Raw genomic sequence first — 18,433 nt, 5'->3', positions numbered from 1 at the left:
ATTATTAACGTGAAGATTCTTTGAAACAATGTGTATTGTATAAAGGCAGGGCTATATACAATTTTTTAACTTGACTTGACTAACCCATAAATAACTGTACTCTCACTAGGAGAACAGTAACAGGGACAATCGCCAGTGAGAGTCGAGAGCTTCTTCTAAACACAGCAGAGAGCACCGGCTGGTCTGTGTAAACAGCTGAGATTGGACTCTGTGAGGGGTGAGCGTTCCTACAGCGAGAGTTCACGAAGCTGTCATTTTACAGAGCCGAGAAGGTAAAATACATCAGGGCCGCTGATCAACCAGACGGCCTCTCGCTGCTGGAACAATGCAGAGGACGAGCGCTTAACTCGGGGATCTTCAGTTCCACGTGAGGTCTTGCACGTGTTCCCCATTCTTGAGTTTATAATACTGGAGCTATTCTTAGCAAGGTTGCAGCAATAACAAGAACTGCTGCCGGAGAAAATACATCAATAAATAAGTCAAAAGTAGATGAGGGGGGTGCAGGAAAGCCTAGCAAAACTCATTTTTTACGCACTTGGCGGCTCTCTGGGGAAGAGTTTGAGGCTTTGGCCTCACGTTTTGCACTGGTTTGGAGCGTTTACACGAACACCCTGGTTTCCCCATGTAGATTTGAGTATTGCTAATGCACAGCAGGGCACCTCAACTGGCGGCCCGCGGACTAAATGTGGCCTGTTAATCATTTCTGAGCTCAAGAGCATTCAGTGGTGCTCAATTTGCGGTCTGTGGTCCATATCCGCACCAGATCAAGCATTTTACATTTTTTTGTCTGTAGTTCAGCTACTCTAGTTTCCCAAGTATTATTAGGCACAGATATTCAAATGTGTCTGATGCAATCTGAAGTACACTACCGTTCAAAAGTTGGGAGTCGTACAATAAAATAAATCAATCAATCAATAAATGAATACTTTTATTCAGCAAGGATGCATTAAATTGATCAAAAATGACAGAAAAGACATTTATAATGTACAAAAGATTTATATTTCAAATAAATTGTATTCTTTGGAACTTTCATTTCATGAAAGAATCTTGAAAAAAGTGATTCACAGATTCGGCACAACTGTTTTCAACATTGATAATAAAGAGAAATGTCACGTAAAGGATCATGTGACACTGAAGACTGGAGTAATGATGCTGATAATTCAGCTTTGATCACACAGGAATAAATTACATTTTCAAATATATATATATATATATATATATATAAAAAAAGAAGCTATTTTAAATTGCAATAATATTTCACAATATTACTGTTTTTACAGTATTTTTGATTAAATAAATGCAGCCTTGGTGAGCAGAAGAGACTTCTTTCAAAAATATTACTAAGTCTTACGGACCCCAACATTGAATCTTGTTGGGTGAATCTTGAAAATATATGATAGCGATGCATTCTTAACCCTGGCCTGAACATCATAAAATGTGTTCTGTATTCACTAATATTTTTCCACACAAATATCTACACAGTCTCCATTTGTGCCCAAAAATGATCATGTTTACAGTTTATCAAAACCTATTGGAATTGTTAGACATCTAAGCCAGATATGACTTTAAAGGTGACCTTAACAAACACCCGATTACATTAATATATCAGACTCAAAATGCTACAATGTTATATATAGATGGATAATGTTCTGTCCCCCTTTCTATTTACATAATGACCCTTGAACATAAGTGGTATAAGATCCCTCACGTACGATATGTGGCAAGAATTGTTCAACATTATTTATTACAGTCGTCTCCCTCTTGCTCAGCACTTTTTCTGCAGTTTGTTCTCATTAAGAAGACGTACTCTTTGTCTTCATCAAGTCGACTTAAATAAGCAACTCTCTGACACAACGTCCTCTAAAGCACTAACAGGAAAACTCGAGTTCAATAAGGACCTCTATTTCCTAAACTGCGAAGCGTCGCCAAACAAACAGTTAGTGGTCCTACGGAGAAGAGCGGGCAGCAGGGAAGTGCACGTGTTTACCCATCAGCCACCTGGGACAGTATCTGGTGGGCATGAGCAGGGCCCTGCGGATCATGTGACATAAAATGTTTGTCGTTTTATCCTATTATTTTATTTTGCAAGTTTATCTCTGGCTTTATTTCAGTAGATTCAGTAGGTCTGTAAGATTTATGACATTTATTTGATCAAAAATACAGCAAAAACAGAAATATAATGTAAAACTAACAGTTTTTATATATTAAAATGTATGCTAATATATTCCTGTGATCAAAGCTGAATTTTCAGCATCATTACTCCAGTCTTCAGTGTCACATGATCCTTCAGAAATCATTCTAATATGATTATTTGATGCTCAAGAAACATTTATCATTAGTAGCAATATTGAAAACATTTGTGCTGATTAATACTTTTATGGAAACCGTGATACTTCTTTTTCAGGATTCTTTGATGGATAGAAAGTTCAAAATAACAGCAATTATTTGAAATAGGAATCTTTGTAACATTATTAATGTCTTTACTCTCAACTTTGATTAATTTAATGCATCCTCGCTGAATAAAAGTATTCATTTCTTAATAAAATCGTACTAACTCCAACTTTTTAACAATAGTGTACATGAACATGTTCCACAAGCACAAAGTGGCACAGTCTCATTTTCAAAATTGTATCTATTGTTCATTTTATTGTATCATTATTTATGCTTGTATCAATTTATTGATTGTGATACAATTTATTGATTGTATCAATATATATATACATATATATATTGTATCAATCATTATTATTTATAAATAATATAAATAATTTTATTCAATTTTTTTAGACTGAAATTATATTAAATATTTGTGTGTGCTTGTACTATATCCTTTCTCTCAAAGAAATGCCACTTCTCTAAATCTGTCCAGTGTTTCGTCACTACTGTTTCAGTAATTGTATTCCACCATGGCGTACAGGAAGGAACGAGGTGTTTTTATTAAGTCACCATTCTCTGGTTTGTTTGTTATTAAACCGAAACATTAACAAATCTCAAATGATGTATGTATTGGCAGAGTCTCTCTAAAATAAACTTCATATCCAGCCAGATTGTTTCACTGTCTCTCTCTCGGCCTCGTCATTTAGCGCTTCAGTAACTCTAAAATAAATCGAATTGTTTCCGAGACACCAATTTGAAGGTCTTCGCTTCACCTGCCACAATCTAATAAAAGGACAATCCACCGTTTATCTTATTACAGTGAGTGTGTTTCTTCTCAAGAGGGGCCCCGGGGCCACCTGAATGAGGCGATGGAGCTTCTGAAACCAATTCACTGCTGCAGATGGTGTGGGTTGCAAGACAAACACAGGGCCAACAGGACCTACTATAAAACAAGAGGCGAGCGCAAGTTCACACTCGGCATGATGGAAAGCTGAACTGGCCTGAGGGAGACATTCTGGCCTGACCTCCACCGAGTGAAGACGGGTCACATCAACACAGACGACTTCTCACGGCGTTGGTAATTAGACGGGTCCTGCTGAGCGTACAGTACTAGAACAGCAAACAAAGTACGGCCACTGTCTTCTCACAATACACTTCCACCTGGACCCCTGCACGCATCCTATTCAACAGTCATGACCAATTACTCTCAGAAGAGGGAGGAAGCACCGCAAAAAAATGATCAAAATGAAATTTAAGACTGTAAAGCAATGTTAAGCGCTTCATCTCTGTCAAAACACAAGGATTTATAGAGTGAAATCTGAGCACTTCAAAAACAAACAAATTAATTTAGAAGGATTTTGGAGCGCTGACGGAGAAGAAAACAAATGGTGGTCAAACTACTAAATCCAGTAAGTCTAGACCAAACATAAATTGTTTGGAATTCTTCACCTGAAAATAAAAATGATGTCATACCTTATAACTTTCCAAACCAGTATGACTTTTTATCTTCTGTGGAACATAAAAGGAGATGTTTTGTTGAGTGTTCATGCTGCCCTTTTCCACGCATTGAAAGTGAATGAAGACGAATACCATCAAACTTCAAAAAGGGCAAATAAACATTGAATATGCTATTGTTTTTGGAAAAGAGCAGCACTATTTTTTATATAGATTTACGGTAACGTGGTGACGTAGTTACATGTACTTACTATAGTAATAACTGTAAATTATGCATAATTACAAGTAACTAATCCTAAACCAAACCCTAGTAATGTGTAACTACGTCACCTTAAGATAAAGGGTTACCCCTTATTTTAAGGTGTCATTGTTACAGTGTAATTATATATTTAAGTACTGAGTAATATTAAGAAACTACATGTACTTACTATAGGGTTAGGGTAGGATTAGGATTTGGTTGAGGGTTAGTTGCATGTAATTATGCATAATTTACTGTTATTACTATGTCAAGTACATGTAACATATGTAACAAGGACACTGTAAAATAAAGTTACCAAATAAAGTGTAACTAAATGTATTTATTTAAATATTCATTTATATATATAAAAAAAAAATCATACTGGTTTGGAATGACATGAGGGTGAGTAAATAATGCCAGAACATTTATTTTTGGGTGTACTATCCTTTTAAGTAGTAGTATTTCAGTCGCAGTTATTGATAGTCAATACTCGCATCTGCAGCATTTTTTTTTTTTTTCAATAAAGTTGTTAAAAAAAATCTAAAAAAGGTCACATGTCCAAATATAAAATTATCCCTTAAAATTAGAGAACAACCATTAAAGTGCGCAATTCTGCTGCATCGTTTCCCTCTTGAGAAGATTGAGTTTATCACAGAGAGGTCCGCTTAGCAATCTTAAAGAGTTTCTCCATTATTGTCAAACTAAAGGAGGAAATGTTCTTGCTCATGCTTCTGATAAGCACAGAAAGCTTTTCAGCAGAGGAAACAGACCTTGAGGGAGCTGTAACAGAGATTTCAGTGTGAGAGACGTGTTCTAGAAGCCTGAGATAACGATAGACTGACCAGCTGCAAGTGCGATCATCGGTAACTGTGCACTTCCTCCTGTTTCCACAACTTCCTCTGCTGACTGAACGCATATCTCGACAAATTCGACACTATTTTTTCCATTGTGTCCCTTTAAATCATGGATATGATGACCGCATTTCCTTATAAAGAAGATTCAAACTGGTCACATTTTCCATTTAATCTATTTGTCAGTATTTGGCACCTAGTTCATGGCACACCCATGAGCCGCCTGGTGCGTATTATAAACAAGAGTGGCAAGAGCTCTGCAAACTTCAAACTTCTGTCTAACAGGCTGGCGTTACACAATCTTCAGTAGGTTTTTATAACTCCACTGGGAAACAAATTGGTGTTTATCAGGCTGCTATAATGAACACATCTGAAGGTACTAGTCCTGAGGAACTACTTACTGGATAAGTTCTTAGCAATCAATCTTTGAAAAACATTGGGGAATTAAGTTTGAAGCAGGTTTTGACATTAACTTTGATATTCTCTGGCTAGTGGTTTTCCAAAGTTACTATCCACTCAGCATTTTCACTGGCCACAATTTTGACATCGATACCATGGGGAAAAACTGCCATATAGATATTTATTAATATTGTCTCATAATTTGGCAGCAGGTTTATTAGGCTGCTGTTACTTTAAGACCTGACGCACTGATCCATTATACTGTTACACATTCAGTTCTTTCCCAACTGTTTATGTTCACTTAAGACATAACTGACTGTGTTTACATGAATACTCGCCAAGACCGGCATTTTGACATTAATATGTGTGTATTTGACTGTTTAAGTGCAATAAGCAGCGAAAAATAACTCAATTTAGTTCTGAGAGGCGGCTTTATGTGCGCAAACTTTGGGTGTGAGCACAAAACTTGAAAATGAGTACAATTATGCGCAACCCCACAGCGAAATTCAAGCCCTGTAACACCAACAATATTCATCCGGAGCAAATTAATGGAGTGAGTGAGGAGAGGCGGGTTTGTGTCAATCACTGTCGGAGAGATGAGAGAAAGAGAAAGAGCTGCTGGTATCATGTGTCTATTCTGCGGAAAATTAGTATTGGAAGCTTTTCAGATATTTTAGTATAAAAAAATCTATATTTTTGACAACTACATCGCACTAAGTTTATTATTTCAGATGCCTTTTTAAAAGACTACAATTGAAAAATGTTAGGCTGTATTATGTATACATTTAAACCCGCCAAGTGGCTAGTAGCTGCATTACACTCCACTGCTGTTAATGTCAAGCCCTGCCTGTATGTCATGTTAACAATAGTGTGTCACTTTACATGTCAGTCAGTTCTTGGTAAGAATAAGCTGCAAACTGGCAGTCAAACGTCTGGTTTAGAGAAACTAACGGTAATATATCAGACTTACTCTTTGTAAGAAGTTGATGTAGTGAACCTCTCTGGAGAAGTTCAAGTAGATGTTGGTGTCATAGGCGTCATCTCCAGCATTCGAGATGGTTAAATTTAATGACACATTTTTCACTCCACCAAGAGCCAGATGAGAACTGATGTAACGCCTGAGAAATGAGAGAAACAAAAGAAAGTGGGACAAGGAAAATCTCAACCTGTTAAACTATTTCTGGGTCATATATATCACTGTATTTCTATATTTTGATGGTTTAAATAACAAAAAAATACGGTAACACTTTATTTTACATTGTCATTGTAACATAAAACTAATAGTAATTACTATAAATTATGCATAGTTACATGCAACTAACCCTAAACCAAACCCTGATCCTAATCCTATAGTAAGTACATGTAGTTACTTAATAATACTTAGTACTTAAATGCATAATTACAGCGTAACAAAGGCACATAAAAAATAAAGTGCAACCAAAATTACTATTACTTAAAAACTTAAAATACTTACTTTTTAAAAGTTAAACCAACAAAATCAGTTTTTATAGTGCACTAATAATAAAAAATGTAAAATATTTGAATGTATTTGAATAATGAAAATATTGAAATTTTTATTATTAAATTTTTTTTTAATAAGTCCTAAAATAGACTTCATTTTCCTTATACAAATACATAGAGCATAGAATATGCCTGTTTTGTAGTCATTACAGTAAAATATGTTTTCAATTACTAGCTCTAATACATACTGTAAGTAGTGAATCCCCATCTGCTCTTTAAACAGTGAAGGTTCAGCGTTTAAGGAAACTACAGAGAAACCAGGTCCAGATCATTCAGAACCAGACTAGGACTTCCTAAAGACGGTCTAATGAATGACGTCATGGGCCGGTGAGAGCCAAGCGTGTGTCCACACCCACAGCGACTCAACCCTAATGACGTCAATGAACTGAAACGAGCCGCTGCGCAGAACCTGGAGAGGAGAAGACCAGGGGCTTTACCCAGAAAGCAGCAGTTTCCCATGAAGCCTCAGGTCAGCGGCACAGTCGTCTGACAGACAGTTCTTCTCAAACCACGTCTGTGAAGAGTCAAACAGAGCACAGGATGTTTACACGACTTAAACTGTCAGTATAACCCGAGTTGGGAAGCAAATACTAGAGGGTGCTGTTGTGCAAGACTTCACGATGGCCTGAAAAGCTTTAATATGAGTGGTGGTTTCAAGCGTAATGAAGAAGAAAGTGCCGTGTGTTCGTGCTGGACAGATTTTAACATCAACACCTTTGCTTTAGCGCTACAGACAAAACTGGTGGACACAGTTACTAATGGCCTCAGATTCCATCATAATGGATTCCTGCCGCGCTGAAAGATGCCAGCGCCGTGTTTCCTCGAGCTCAGAGGGAAAAGCATGTCGACTAACAGGAGGGTTGGATATGAAGTGGGCTGTTGGCAAATAAATTCATCAATCTTCCACATTCCATTCACAAAGAGTCAACAGCCATTATTGAGCGCTAACTAAAACCACATTTACATATGCATTGTAATTTCTGGGATTCTGAGCTGCTGGGTGATGCCAACGGCAAATGAGTACGAGGTGAGTAACAGTCTCAGAGCAAATTAGAATAATCTACTATATAAAATCATTGTTAAAATGTTACAACGAGCAATATATAAGGTTTTATAAGTGTTCTAACCAGGTGTGATATGTTTGTATAAACATTCAAAATCACAGGCAATCAGAACATATTTGATTCGATGTGATATTTTACTTTCTGAACACACGAGTAGTCTTTTTGTGCATGATTTATCAGTGCTTGTGGAAGATCATGTTCAAAAAAGCAACCAGAAATTGTCTTGGCTAATTAGGACAGAAAATCGGATTAACGTGGAAAATTAACATGCTTAAAGTTTCTTAGATTATTCATTTTCTTTACTTGTATTAAAAACTATAGTAGTTTTTACTTATATAAAAAAATACTCTACTCTTCTCTACTGTACTGTACTGTACTATTAAAGGGATAGTTCACCCAAAAATTAAAATTCTGTCATCATTTACTCACCCTCAAGTTGTTTCAAACCTATAAGATTAATAATAATAATAATATAAGATAAATAACCTATAAAAAATTTTGGGTGAACTATCCCTTTAACCTTTTTACCCACCGGCGTTTCAGAAAAAAGTTGCCAGCCACCGCCAGCATTTTTGATAATTTTCACAAAACTTTCATGACCCCCAGAACATTTTGTTGTATGAATATCTGAACATGCAATATATAACAGTTTATTCTAGTTTCATGTATTCTTTCTTTATCATCACTTGAATGTGCGAGAGTCTCATATAAAAAGGCAACATGAGCAAAAATCTGAGAAAAATGTGTTTTTGTCAAAGACCATGCATGCCCGGATCGGATTCAGAATGATGATCAAAACACAGATGGAGTAGATCGAGTCCATCAACACTCCTAATGCTTCACAGTCCTGTAGCTCGTCCTGGGTCGACATTTCATTCAGTAACATTAGACAGTTTTGATTTATATGCTGTTTAATGATCACGTTATTTTATATACTTGTTTCTGCTACTTCTTCGTCTGTGTTTTGATCAGGAGATCCAGTACTCTTTCAGAAGATGAGTAACAGCATCCCTTACCGTATAACAGTGAAAACACGGAAAACTGGAAAATTCCATCAATGGCGGGGAAAGAGTTAAAATAATTATACTAAATTTAATTTAAAAAAAGAATAATAATGCATTAAATATATATATATTTGTGCATTATGGTCTTTTTTTTTTTGTTAGTTAGGTTAAGTTAGGCAAGTTATTTCTGGCCTTTCATGGCTTTATTTATTTTTTTAAATTGAATCTAAATCGATTGGATAGGATATTACAGATCAGACTGGAAAGCATGAGAGAGGGAAAGAGGATCGGCAAAGGACCTTGAGCCGTATAATGGATCCGTGTGTCAAGTCTTAAAGTGACAACAGCCTAATATACCTGCTGCCAAAAAAATATCTATATGGCAGTTTTTAAGTCAAGCTCGGGTCGCCGAAGGTGCAGTGGGCTATCCGACATTAATTCCTAAAGGTTATCCTCATTTCCGGTGCTATCCTGTTTAAAATAGTTTCTTCAGGTGCAGAGAAAGCTGACAAATACAAACCTCGTTCTTAGCGGCGATCTTCTCTCCTTTTTTCCAGCGTAGAATAGGAGTCAGAGAGGGAAGGTCACGGTCCTGATATCCATCCACGACGTGCTTTCCTAAACTGTATGCTGCCTCAAACACGATGGCGGCGAACACATCCTTCACTTCTCTCTGTTGAAAAGCACAAACATGGGAAAATGTGACATATAAACAACAATAAGAAAAACTTTAAAATCTTTAAAAGCTGAAATGTGTCAGTATCAATGATTTACTATTCAAGTTTTTGTTAATATATTCCATTTTAGTTTTCATTCAAATTCTTCATTATTTTCATTCTAATTCTTTGTGTTTGTCATTTTTATTAGTTTTATTGCTTTTTAAAATGTCTTTATATTTTTTATTTTAGTACTTAAAATAAAATCTTGTATCCTTGTCAACTAGCTTAAATAAAATAAGTTATGAAAATGCTTTTATGTTTTAGTTAAAGGGATAGTTCACTTTGAAATTAATTTTTGATATGTTTTAGCTTACCTCAAGGGCATCCAAGATGTAGGTGTCTTTGTTTCCGCAGTAGTTTCAATTTTGATATTTTTAGGTCAAACCGTTCTTGTCTGTCAGTCATATAATGCAGGTCTATGGTCACTGTCTCAAAGAGCACGCACAGAGTCCAAATTAAAACAATTCCCCGTCGTCCAAATTAAACAATTCCCCATCGTAAGTACACATTGATGGCCTAAGACACGAAACGAGCGGTTTGTGTGAGAAAACGAACAGTATTTATATCGTTGTTATCTCTTGAACACAGCACACGTCCAAATGATCTGACGGCGCGGGCGGGTATAGATATATACATAGACGTCGCCTTGGCTACGGTTTCGTTCCAATGAACTGCAGTAGCGAAGGCGACATCTAGTGTATACATCTATACCCGCCTGCTTGTGTTTTGAGACAGTGACCATCGACCTGCATTATATGACTGACAGACAAGAACGGTTTGACCTAAAAATATCAAAATTGAAACTACTGCGGAAAAAAAGACACCTACATCTTGGATGCCCTTGAGGTAAGCTAAAACATATCAAAAATTAATTTCAAAGTGAACTATCCCTTTAACCCTGAAATGTGCCACAAACACACACACAAAAAAAATCTAGTTATTCCTGATACTGAAACAACAATCACACTTTTCCTTTCCCCGACAGCGCATCACATCCACTAATGTTTCAAAATAAAAGCACAGACTAATAAAAGTTTAGATGAATGGCCCATATGACAAGTAGCTCACCCAATTGGTGGCCGTGTAACTGGCTTTGCACGGGCTAAAATCGTATTTGCGGTGAAAAGCTTTATAGCCGAAGCTCTTTGCAAAGCTCTTGTTGGCTCAGTCAAGTACTATGTGCCTTTAAAGAGCCACCAAAAGCTATCGGATGAACATTTGGAAAAAGCTGGCACTGCCCTGCCCCAACACACTTCATCTTCCCTTATTTTGGCAATATGAGCCGCGGCCCGAGGAGTGTTTCCTTTGGCACACGACTTGGAAACAGTCGAACGAAAGACTGAACAGGATCAAACCTCGACATCCTTGTTATAGGACACTAAAGAGGGAGGGACATGGGAAAAGTAGACCTCTCCTGTGCCCTCTTCTCTCCGATCCCCTGACGATTAAACTTCATTGGCACCGCATTGGCTTTCATCTGTACCAATGCGATAGAAGAGTGCCAACTGAGCACCCCTTCTCTTTCTTTCGTCCCGAGAGATATATCACATGCTTTCTGTTTGTCCACCCACCCATCCTCTTCCTCAGCGGCGCTAGACCGATGTTTTAACACATCATGATAAAATAGATAGTGCACATCCTGTCCTGGTGTCCAGCCGACCCACACCTTCACATGCTGATAGAGTTACTGCAGGAAAGAGAGGAGTGGTGGCGGACCGGACAGCTTTTAGCCTCCACTAGACTTATTTACACCATCAAATGGGGCGTATGTGTTCATTATAGATGACAGAATTAAGACAATATTTGAATTAAAATAGTTCACACAAATATGAAAACACTGTGATCATTCACTCACCCATTTCAAGCCTGCATGATATTCTGTATGTTTGCCAAGCTTTCATTTCAATAACATTTAAGAATTTACCAATAAAACACACCAAAAATGTGCCATATATTAGTTTGTAGCTCAAAATTGGAAATAAATATATTAATAAATAATGCAAGTAAAGTTTTTCAGGCTGAAAAAGGAGATAAAAACAGTGACAGTTAAAAAGTAATAAAAAACAACAAACAAACAAAAAACAAATACACTAAAACATATTTGGTGTAGAAACTATTTTTCACTCAGAAAAAGCTAGAAATTTCACAAATTATAAAGATATAGAAAGAAACACATTTAATTAAACATGAACTTGAAGTAGAAAGACTGAAATAGTATTTTCTTGTAAAATGTACTCCAATAATCTTTGTTTTATTTACAGTTAAAAAAAAAATGAATATATTAGTTTTAATTTATTACTTTATTGATTTTTTTTGATTCCATGTATAATATCTTCATTGGTTTTCCACAAAAGAAAAAAAGTTTGGAATATAATTTTTGGGTGAACAGGTCCAGAACATTTGGGCTTTTTTGCCTTTCTTTGATATAAGCAATAATAATCATCATAAATCTCATGCTACGGACCTTACTAAAGGTGTTATTAAAATGAAAACTGAAAATACAGCTAATAAAATAGGTATATATAAAAAAAACTAAAGTAAGAGATGCTGTTACTGACAAAAAAAAAAACTGCTTTGTGCTTTAGGTGTCCAAAATATCTGTAGAATCAAAGCTTGTGTGATAAACCCTAATTACCCATTAATCACCGGAGCCCTGGTTCATCAGCTGAGGGCTTCTCATGTGCCCTTTGGCATCCAGAGAGAGAGGGTTTTGTTACAGTAATACGTTTGAGTCGTAAAATGAACAACATAAAGCTCAGTGTTGTGTAAAGAGCTGGTGCTCTCCTCAGGTCCCAGATGGGATTAAAGCAGTATGTATCAAATGGGCCTTATGACCTGTCCGACCGATGACCCCGACTCAGGGGAGCAGTAAAGACCAGGCGTTCAGACTTCACCAACAGTCTATGTGCCACTTTCATTGGGACACATGTGAATTGAGAGCATGAATGACCTCTTGTTCTCCAATACGAAAGTGTGTACCAACTTCATTTACGACAATAAACATGCCATAGTAAAATATAATCACCAGTCCAATAGCGATGTCTACTGTAAGCGGAGTACTTTATTTTCAAACTGTCCAACTTATCTGGACTGATCACAACCTCACTTGGATTGATCCCTGATTTTAGTGACGCTTGTTGGCAATCGTCATGTAAGTTCAGCTTCTATCAACCTAAACAGGTAAAGGCTGAACAAATACTTGCCAAACATTCATTTCAATCACAAGAATTCAACAATAAAGCAAAACAAAAGTATATCATTGTGCTTATAAGCAATTTTGCAACTACATGTCAACCAGTCATTGGAGTATTTGTAGACCATCTGCTTAATATCTGCAAACACTAACTATAAGCAACTACATCAACTTATTCTACTGACCCTAACCCAACAGTCTAGTCTACTAATACTCTAATGACTGCTAGTTGACATGTAGTTGTAAAGTTACTTATAGTTAGAAGAATGTCTGAAGTGGACCATTGAAATAGAGTGTAACAATAAATGGCTTGTTTCAGGTTGGTCCATTTGTCCAAGTAGACAAACATTTAGTTAATATATAACTATAATTTTATATATTATATATGCATCTCTGTCGTCATTGCCATTCATGCGCACCTAACTCAAATTACAATTTTGACACTTGTAGGCTTGCTTAAAGGGGGATTTCACCGCTGGAAAGATGAATGTGTATTTAAATTGGGTCATTTATGTAGTAGAAATGTGAAATTATTTTAGAAGTGGGTGCCTTCTAGACTGAGAAAAGCCAGAAAAATTTATTTTTGGCTCATGTGGATGAAAGACAACAACTCCCAGAATGCACTTGCTTCGCTGCCCTACAAGGCCACTCCCAAGCCACGCCTACCGGTTACAGAGGGCAGTATCGGAAGAAATGACACAACTAGGCTACTAGTCGACTCGAAACTGAAAAGATGGTGTTTTATCGTGTGATCCCCCTATGGGCGGGTTGTAGTCTCTCGCCTCTGGACAAAAAAGCCTCTGATGATGATGCTAAATGATGATTTTTGCGTCATCTGAGTTTTTTTTCCAGACACACAATACAGAAATCTCTGGTCTCAGGGGGACATGAGCGAGGGAAGCACGGTCATTCCAAAATACTACCGGGTTTCTACTGATACAAAGCTTAATGCTAATCGGTGAAGTATCCCTTTAAGGGTTAAGTTTTGAAAAAAGTTGTCACTGCAAACCGGAAAACCACACATAGGAGACACAACAGGAACAAGCACCTCCTGCACATTAGGAAGTAGTAGAGGTCAAATCTGAGCCTTGGCCCAGGCTTTTATCATCATTATTAATGTTCCCATTTGCCTTCTGTTTCTTCCTTTCCCAGCCCCCCCGAACTCCATCATAAACGGTATGTATTTATAGAGCAGAAGAAAGCAGGCCTCAGGACCGACCTCATGCTTTTAATTGGGTGGGTGGTATCTGAAGGAACCCAAACAACTGTTCCTCACACACCGCTCACACACACTGACAGACTTGAGCCAAGCAGGTCAGTCAGTCGCCACAGGGCTTCATTGTACAAGACGAACGGCTGAAGTGTCATCTGTTTCCTTACATTGTTCCCAATTGGCACAGTAAAGGCTTTCACGGAAAGAGACGGCACTGCAGAATGGTTTCCCACAGGCGGATTCGCAAGTCATAATAGCCTTTTTTAACGACAGTAATAAAACGAAACTTTCAGAAGCAATGGTCACATTTTAGGCTAAAGTGTTCATGTTACTCTGCATTTATATTAGTAATCATACAACACTATTGAAAACTAGTATGACTAATGAATGCTGGATCTGTACGTGCTGTCATCCTGCCAAACCAAGCACCAATGTAATAAACATCATGTGCATAATGGGTAATTATTTGGGGGAGCTGCTAGTAATTAGTGGTGTTTTGATATACATTGGTTATATAACCATTCAATACATACCATAGCACATACTGATTGTCCTAACAGTGTCTAAAACATGGTACTTTTTGTAAGGTCTTACCAAACAAGCATGATGGACTCGAAGAGGCTGTGTTTGTAGGTTATGTGTTACTGAACGTAATCTGACGCTGTCATTCAGCACTCTTGTAGGAAAGTATGATTAAAAAACCTCTATAGTCGCGAGTGCAGGAAATACAGTGTCTAATTTACTGTATTGCAGGGTTGGATGCCGTCCATTCCCAAACTCACCAGAGATATAATCTCTCATCTGAGGATCATTGAGTCTGACCTCACGCTTTTAAACATGGAGACAGTGGTGAAAAATAGTGCTGAGTGAATGATCAGAGCTTGTGAAGAGCTTGTTTAGAGTTTCACACAAAGACATCTTGATGATCATCAGAAAAAGAAAAAAAAGTGTTGAATGTCATTATAAGTGGTCAATCTTAGTCTAGTTCTAAAGAAAATAAAATAAAAAATAAAATGCTTACTATTGAGGCTATTATAGGTTGTGAAAAAACTTTAAAAAAAAAAAAAAAAAAAAAACACACGATGGCAAGATATACATTACCGTTCGAAAGTTTTAATGACAATGAAAGAAGTCTCTTCTGCTCACCAAGGCTGCATTTATTGGGTCAAAAATACAGTAAAAACTGTAATATTGTGAAATATTATTACTATTTAAAATAATTGTTTTCTGTGTGAATGTATTTTAAAATGTAATTTATTTCTGCGATGCAAAGCTGAATTTTCAGCATCATTACTCCAGTCTTCAGTGTCACATGACCCTTCAGAAATCATTCTAATATGATGATTTGCTGCTCAAGAAACATTTCTGATTATTATCAATGTTGAAAATAGTCGTGCTGCTTCATATTTAAGTGGAAACTGTGATGCATTTTAACAGGATTTTTTTGATGAAAGAACAGCATTTATTTGAAATAGAAACATTAATAAATGTCTTTACTTTCACTGTTGTTTAAGCAGTTTTACTTCTAAAGTAAAGTTCTTGTTTTCAATTTTTGCAGGTTTTCTGTAAAACCCTTTTTTTCCCCTGACAAACTTTGACACACTTCAAATCCGAGGGCAGAAACCGGGAGGCTGATATGCAATGCTCTTAAGAATGTAATTTGTATTTAATTGCCTAAGTTCTCCAGTTATGTGCCAACATGAGAAGAGTTGCAGAACCAGAGGCTTTGACACATAAAACTTGTCAGTTTATCTTTAAGATAAGCAGGGCGGCTGAGCTCAACTTCTTTCTGTTCTCCAGGGAAGACAGAAGGGATGATGTCATCTGAGCAGCGGCGATCGTGATTGGCTGAGGGGATCTGAGCTGCCCGCGCTCACGTGGCTTCCACCAGATCGTTCCAAGAGTTATTAAATACATGCACACAGTGCACAAACCGGGGCTTTATCGAGATCAAGACCCTCGGAGCTAAACTCACAGTTCCTGCTATTAATTTACGCTCGGCTCTAGGATTCCCTTTTAAGGCCAGATGCGTGCATGACATGTATTTAGAGTTATGCTAAAAATATAAACTTCAGCAATTCATGCACTTCAATTCCGAAGATGTATAAAAAAACCATCACTATTTATATTGCTCATATTTGAAAAGCTATTAAACTTCAGCATGCAATCTATCCCACATTATTTGTTTAATGCATTCATAATGCATTAAAAACCACTGAGAACATAGCAACTTCATAATAACACCCTAGCAACATGATAGTTTTGCACATGCACACAACTAATATAAAAAACAACAACAACGTATCTTTTATTTACCAATGCTGTTATTTACGCTAAAACCCAAAGTCATCATGTAACCTAAATTTTCCACAGCCATTTTATTTCTTGCAAGTGATGAATGAGTGAAACCTGAAGTACTTCCTGTATAAAAGCCCTCATATAGTATTTCATTCATACTCACATGACCCATCTGAACATGATCCTCCCGCTGGATACTTCAACAAGGTGAGCTATAGTACAACAACGTCATATCACATAGTAATATAGTCCCTGACAGACATTGTTCAAGACAACAACATCCCATATGGAACCAATTAAAAAGCAATTCAGGGCATGAACATTAATAACTGTGGAGAAGTACACAACCCATGCCACCTGAAATAACCATGTTTATGTGCTGCATGTGTTCGCAAATGAGATTAACTTATTAGAGTGTCAGATCAAACAGATTTAGACGTTTACGACGCCAATTGTGTTCCACCTTCGGTTGCATAAGTTCAGGATAGATCACTTAAGTCTGTGGAAAACTACAAATTAACATAAAAGATGAATTAATACATCGCCAGAACAAGTTCTCTGGAGCTGAGCAGGTGAATCTGCATTTGATTCCTGCATTAAAAGCCGGAATGAAACAAACGGTCATGAACCGAGCAAAAGCCCGAGCGTGAAGATATTTCTCAGATCTCTCTCCAAAGTCCACGAGCTCAACTAAAACCCATGATAAATCACAGACACTCATTCCTGAAGTGTTAGTCCATGTACAGAAATGCCTTATTTCATAAACAAATCAAACTAGCAGCTCTCCAACAGCTGCAAAATGAGCCAAAGAAAAGAAAGCCGTCTGATGTCAAACAGATCATAATTAAACTGAGTGGAGAGAGACATGATGAGCTTTAGTTCAGTGGTTCACAACTGGTGTGTCACAACAACCCATAAATGGGTCACAGGTCTGTTCTGATAGCGAGAGCAATGCTTCTAGATATATAAATAAGCATAGATGGTCACAGTGTTATTATTATAGTATTTGGAATGAGCTTTTATTGTTATATTTTCAGCTTTCCTTTGTAATTCTGAATAATGTTCCTTAGTAATTGTTTAATTTTTTAGTCAATTTGATGGGTTTTTATAATTAGCAATTTCTATTTAGCTTTTTTCAGTTTTAGTTTGCTATTTTTTAACTTAATCGTCAACTTAATTATATTAATTACTTCAAATAGCATTTCTCATTTTCGTTTACCTTTTTTTTTTAAGTTAAAAATGTTCATCTAATATTTATGCATATTTTTTCTGCTTCATTTCGAGTGACAAAAACTATTTTTTACTAGTTTTAGTTAAACAACACTGAGATGGGATGGCAAAATAAACAGACAACAGAGAACACGCTTTCCCTAATAGTAATATATGAAGATTTATATAATGCACAAGTGGCAAAATGCTCAATTTCACACCAGCAATGAAGCATCTCTTCTGAGCATTTATTCAATTGCATCTAAAAAAATATACCTATATCTTCCACTTCAACCTTTACCCATAAACGACACTTTATACCAAATGGTAGTGAACAAGAGTTCAAGAGAAAGTGTCGCCTCGTTTCACAATATGTGTCTGCTTGCTGCAATTTTTGTTACTCATTTGTAACCCTGGATCACAAAACCAGTCACAAGTCGCACGGGTATATTTGTGCCAACAATACATTGTATGGGTCAAAATTATCGATTTTTCTTTTAAGCCAAAAATCATTAGGATATTAAGTAAAGATCATGATCCATGAAGATATTTTGTACATTTCCTACCGTAAATATATAAAACATTTATTTTTGTGAGTGAATGCAGCACAATCGCCAACATAAATGAACAACTTTAAAGGAGATTTTCTCAATGTTTAGATTTTTTCGCATCCTCAGATTCCAGATTTTCAATAGTGTTATCTCGGACAAACATTGTCCTATCCTAACAAACCATACATCAATGGAAAGATTATTTATTCAGTTTTCATATGACGTATAAATCTCAATTTAAAAAAAAAAAAGACCCATGTGACTGGTTTTGTGGTCCAGGGTCACATTTCCTGTGTTCCAAAACCTAGTGTAAGCAGCTTTGCTAACTAGCATCCTAACTAG

The 18,433-nt window shown here is 36.6% G+C and overlaps 1 protein-coding gene across 2 annotated transcripts in view; it reads right to left on the bottom strand.

Moving 5' to 3' along the window:
- Positions 1-18,433, bottom strand: part of itga9 (integrin, alpha 9) — a 90,866-nt gene that overhangs the window by 20,244 nt on the left and 52,189 nt on the right. For both annotated transcript variants that reach the window (XM_084391172.1, XM_084391171.1), the window contains exons 16-18: positions 9,429-9,581; positions 7,278-7,354; positions 6,290-6,437 (exon numbers count right to left, since the gene is read on the bottom strand). In XM_084391172.1, coding sequence (XP_084247298.1) covers positions 6,290-6,437; positions 7,278-7,354; positions 9,429-9,581 — 378 coding nt within the window. The remainder of the gene's footprint in view (positions 1-6,289; positions 6,438-7,277; positions 7,355-9,428; positions 9,582-18,433) is intronic.

This window comes from Rutilus rutilus, assembly GCF_951802725.1.
Source record: "Rutilus rutilus genome assembly, chromosome: 20".
Lineage (NCBI taxonomy): Eukaryota > Metazoa > Chordata > Actinopteri > Cypriniformes > Leuciscidae > Rutilus > Rutilus rutilus.
The sequence above is the reverse complement of the archived record's forward strand: the minus strand, read 5'-3'. Positions and strand labels throughout refer to the sequence as shown.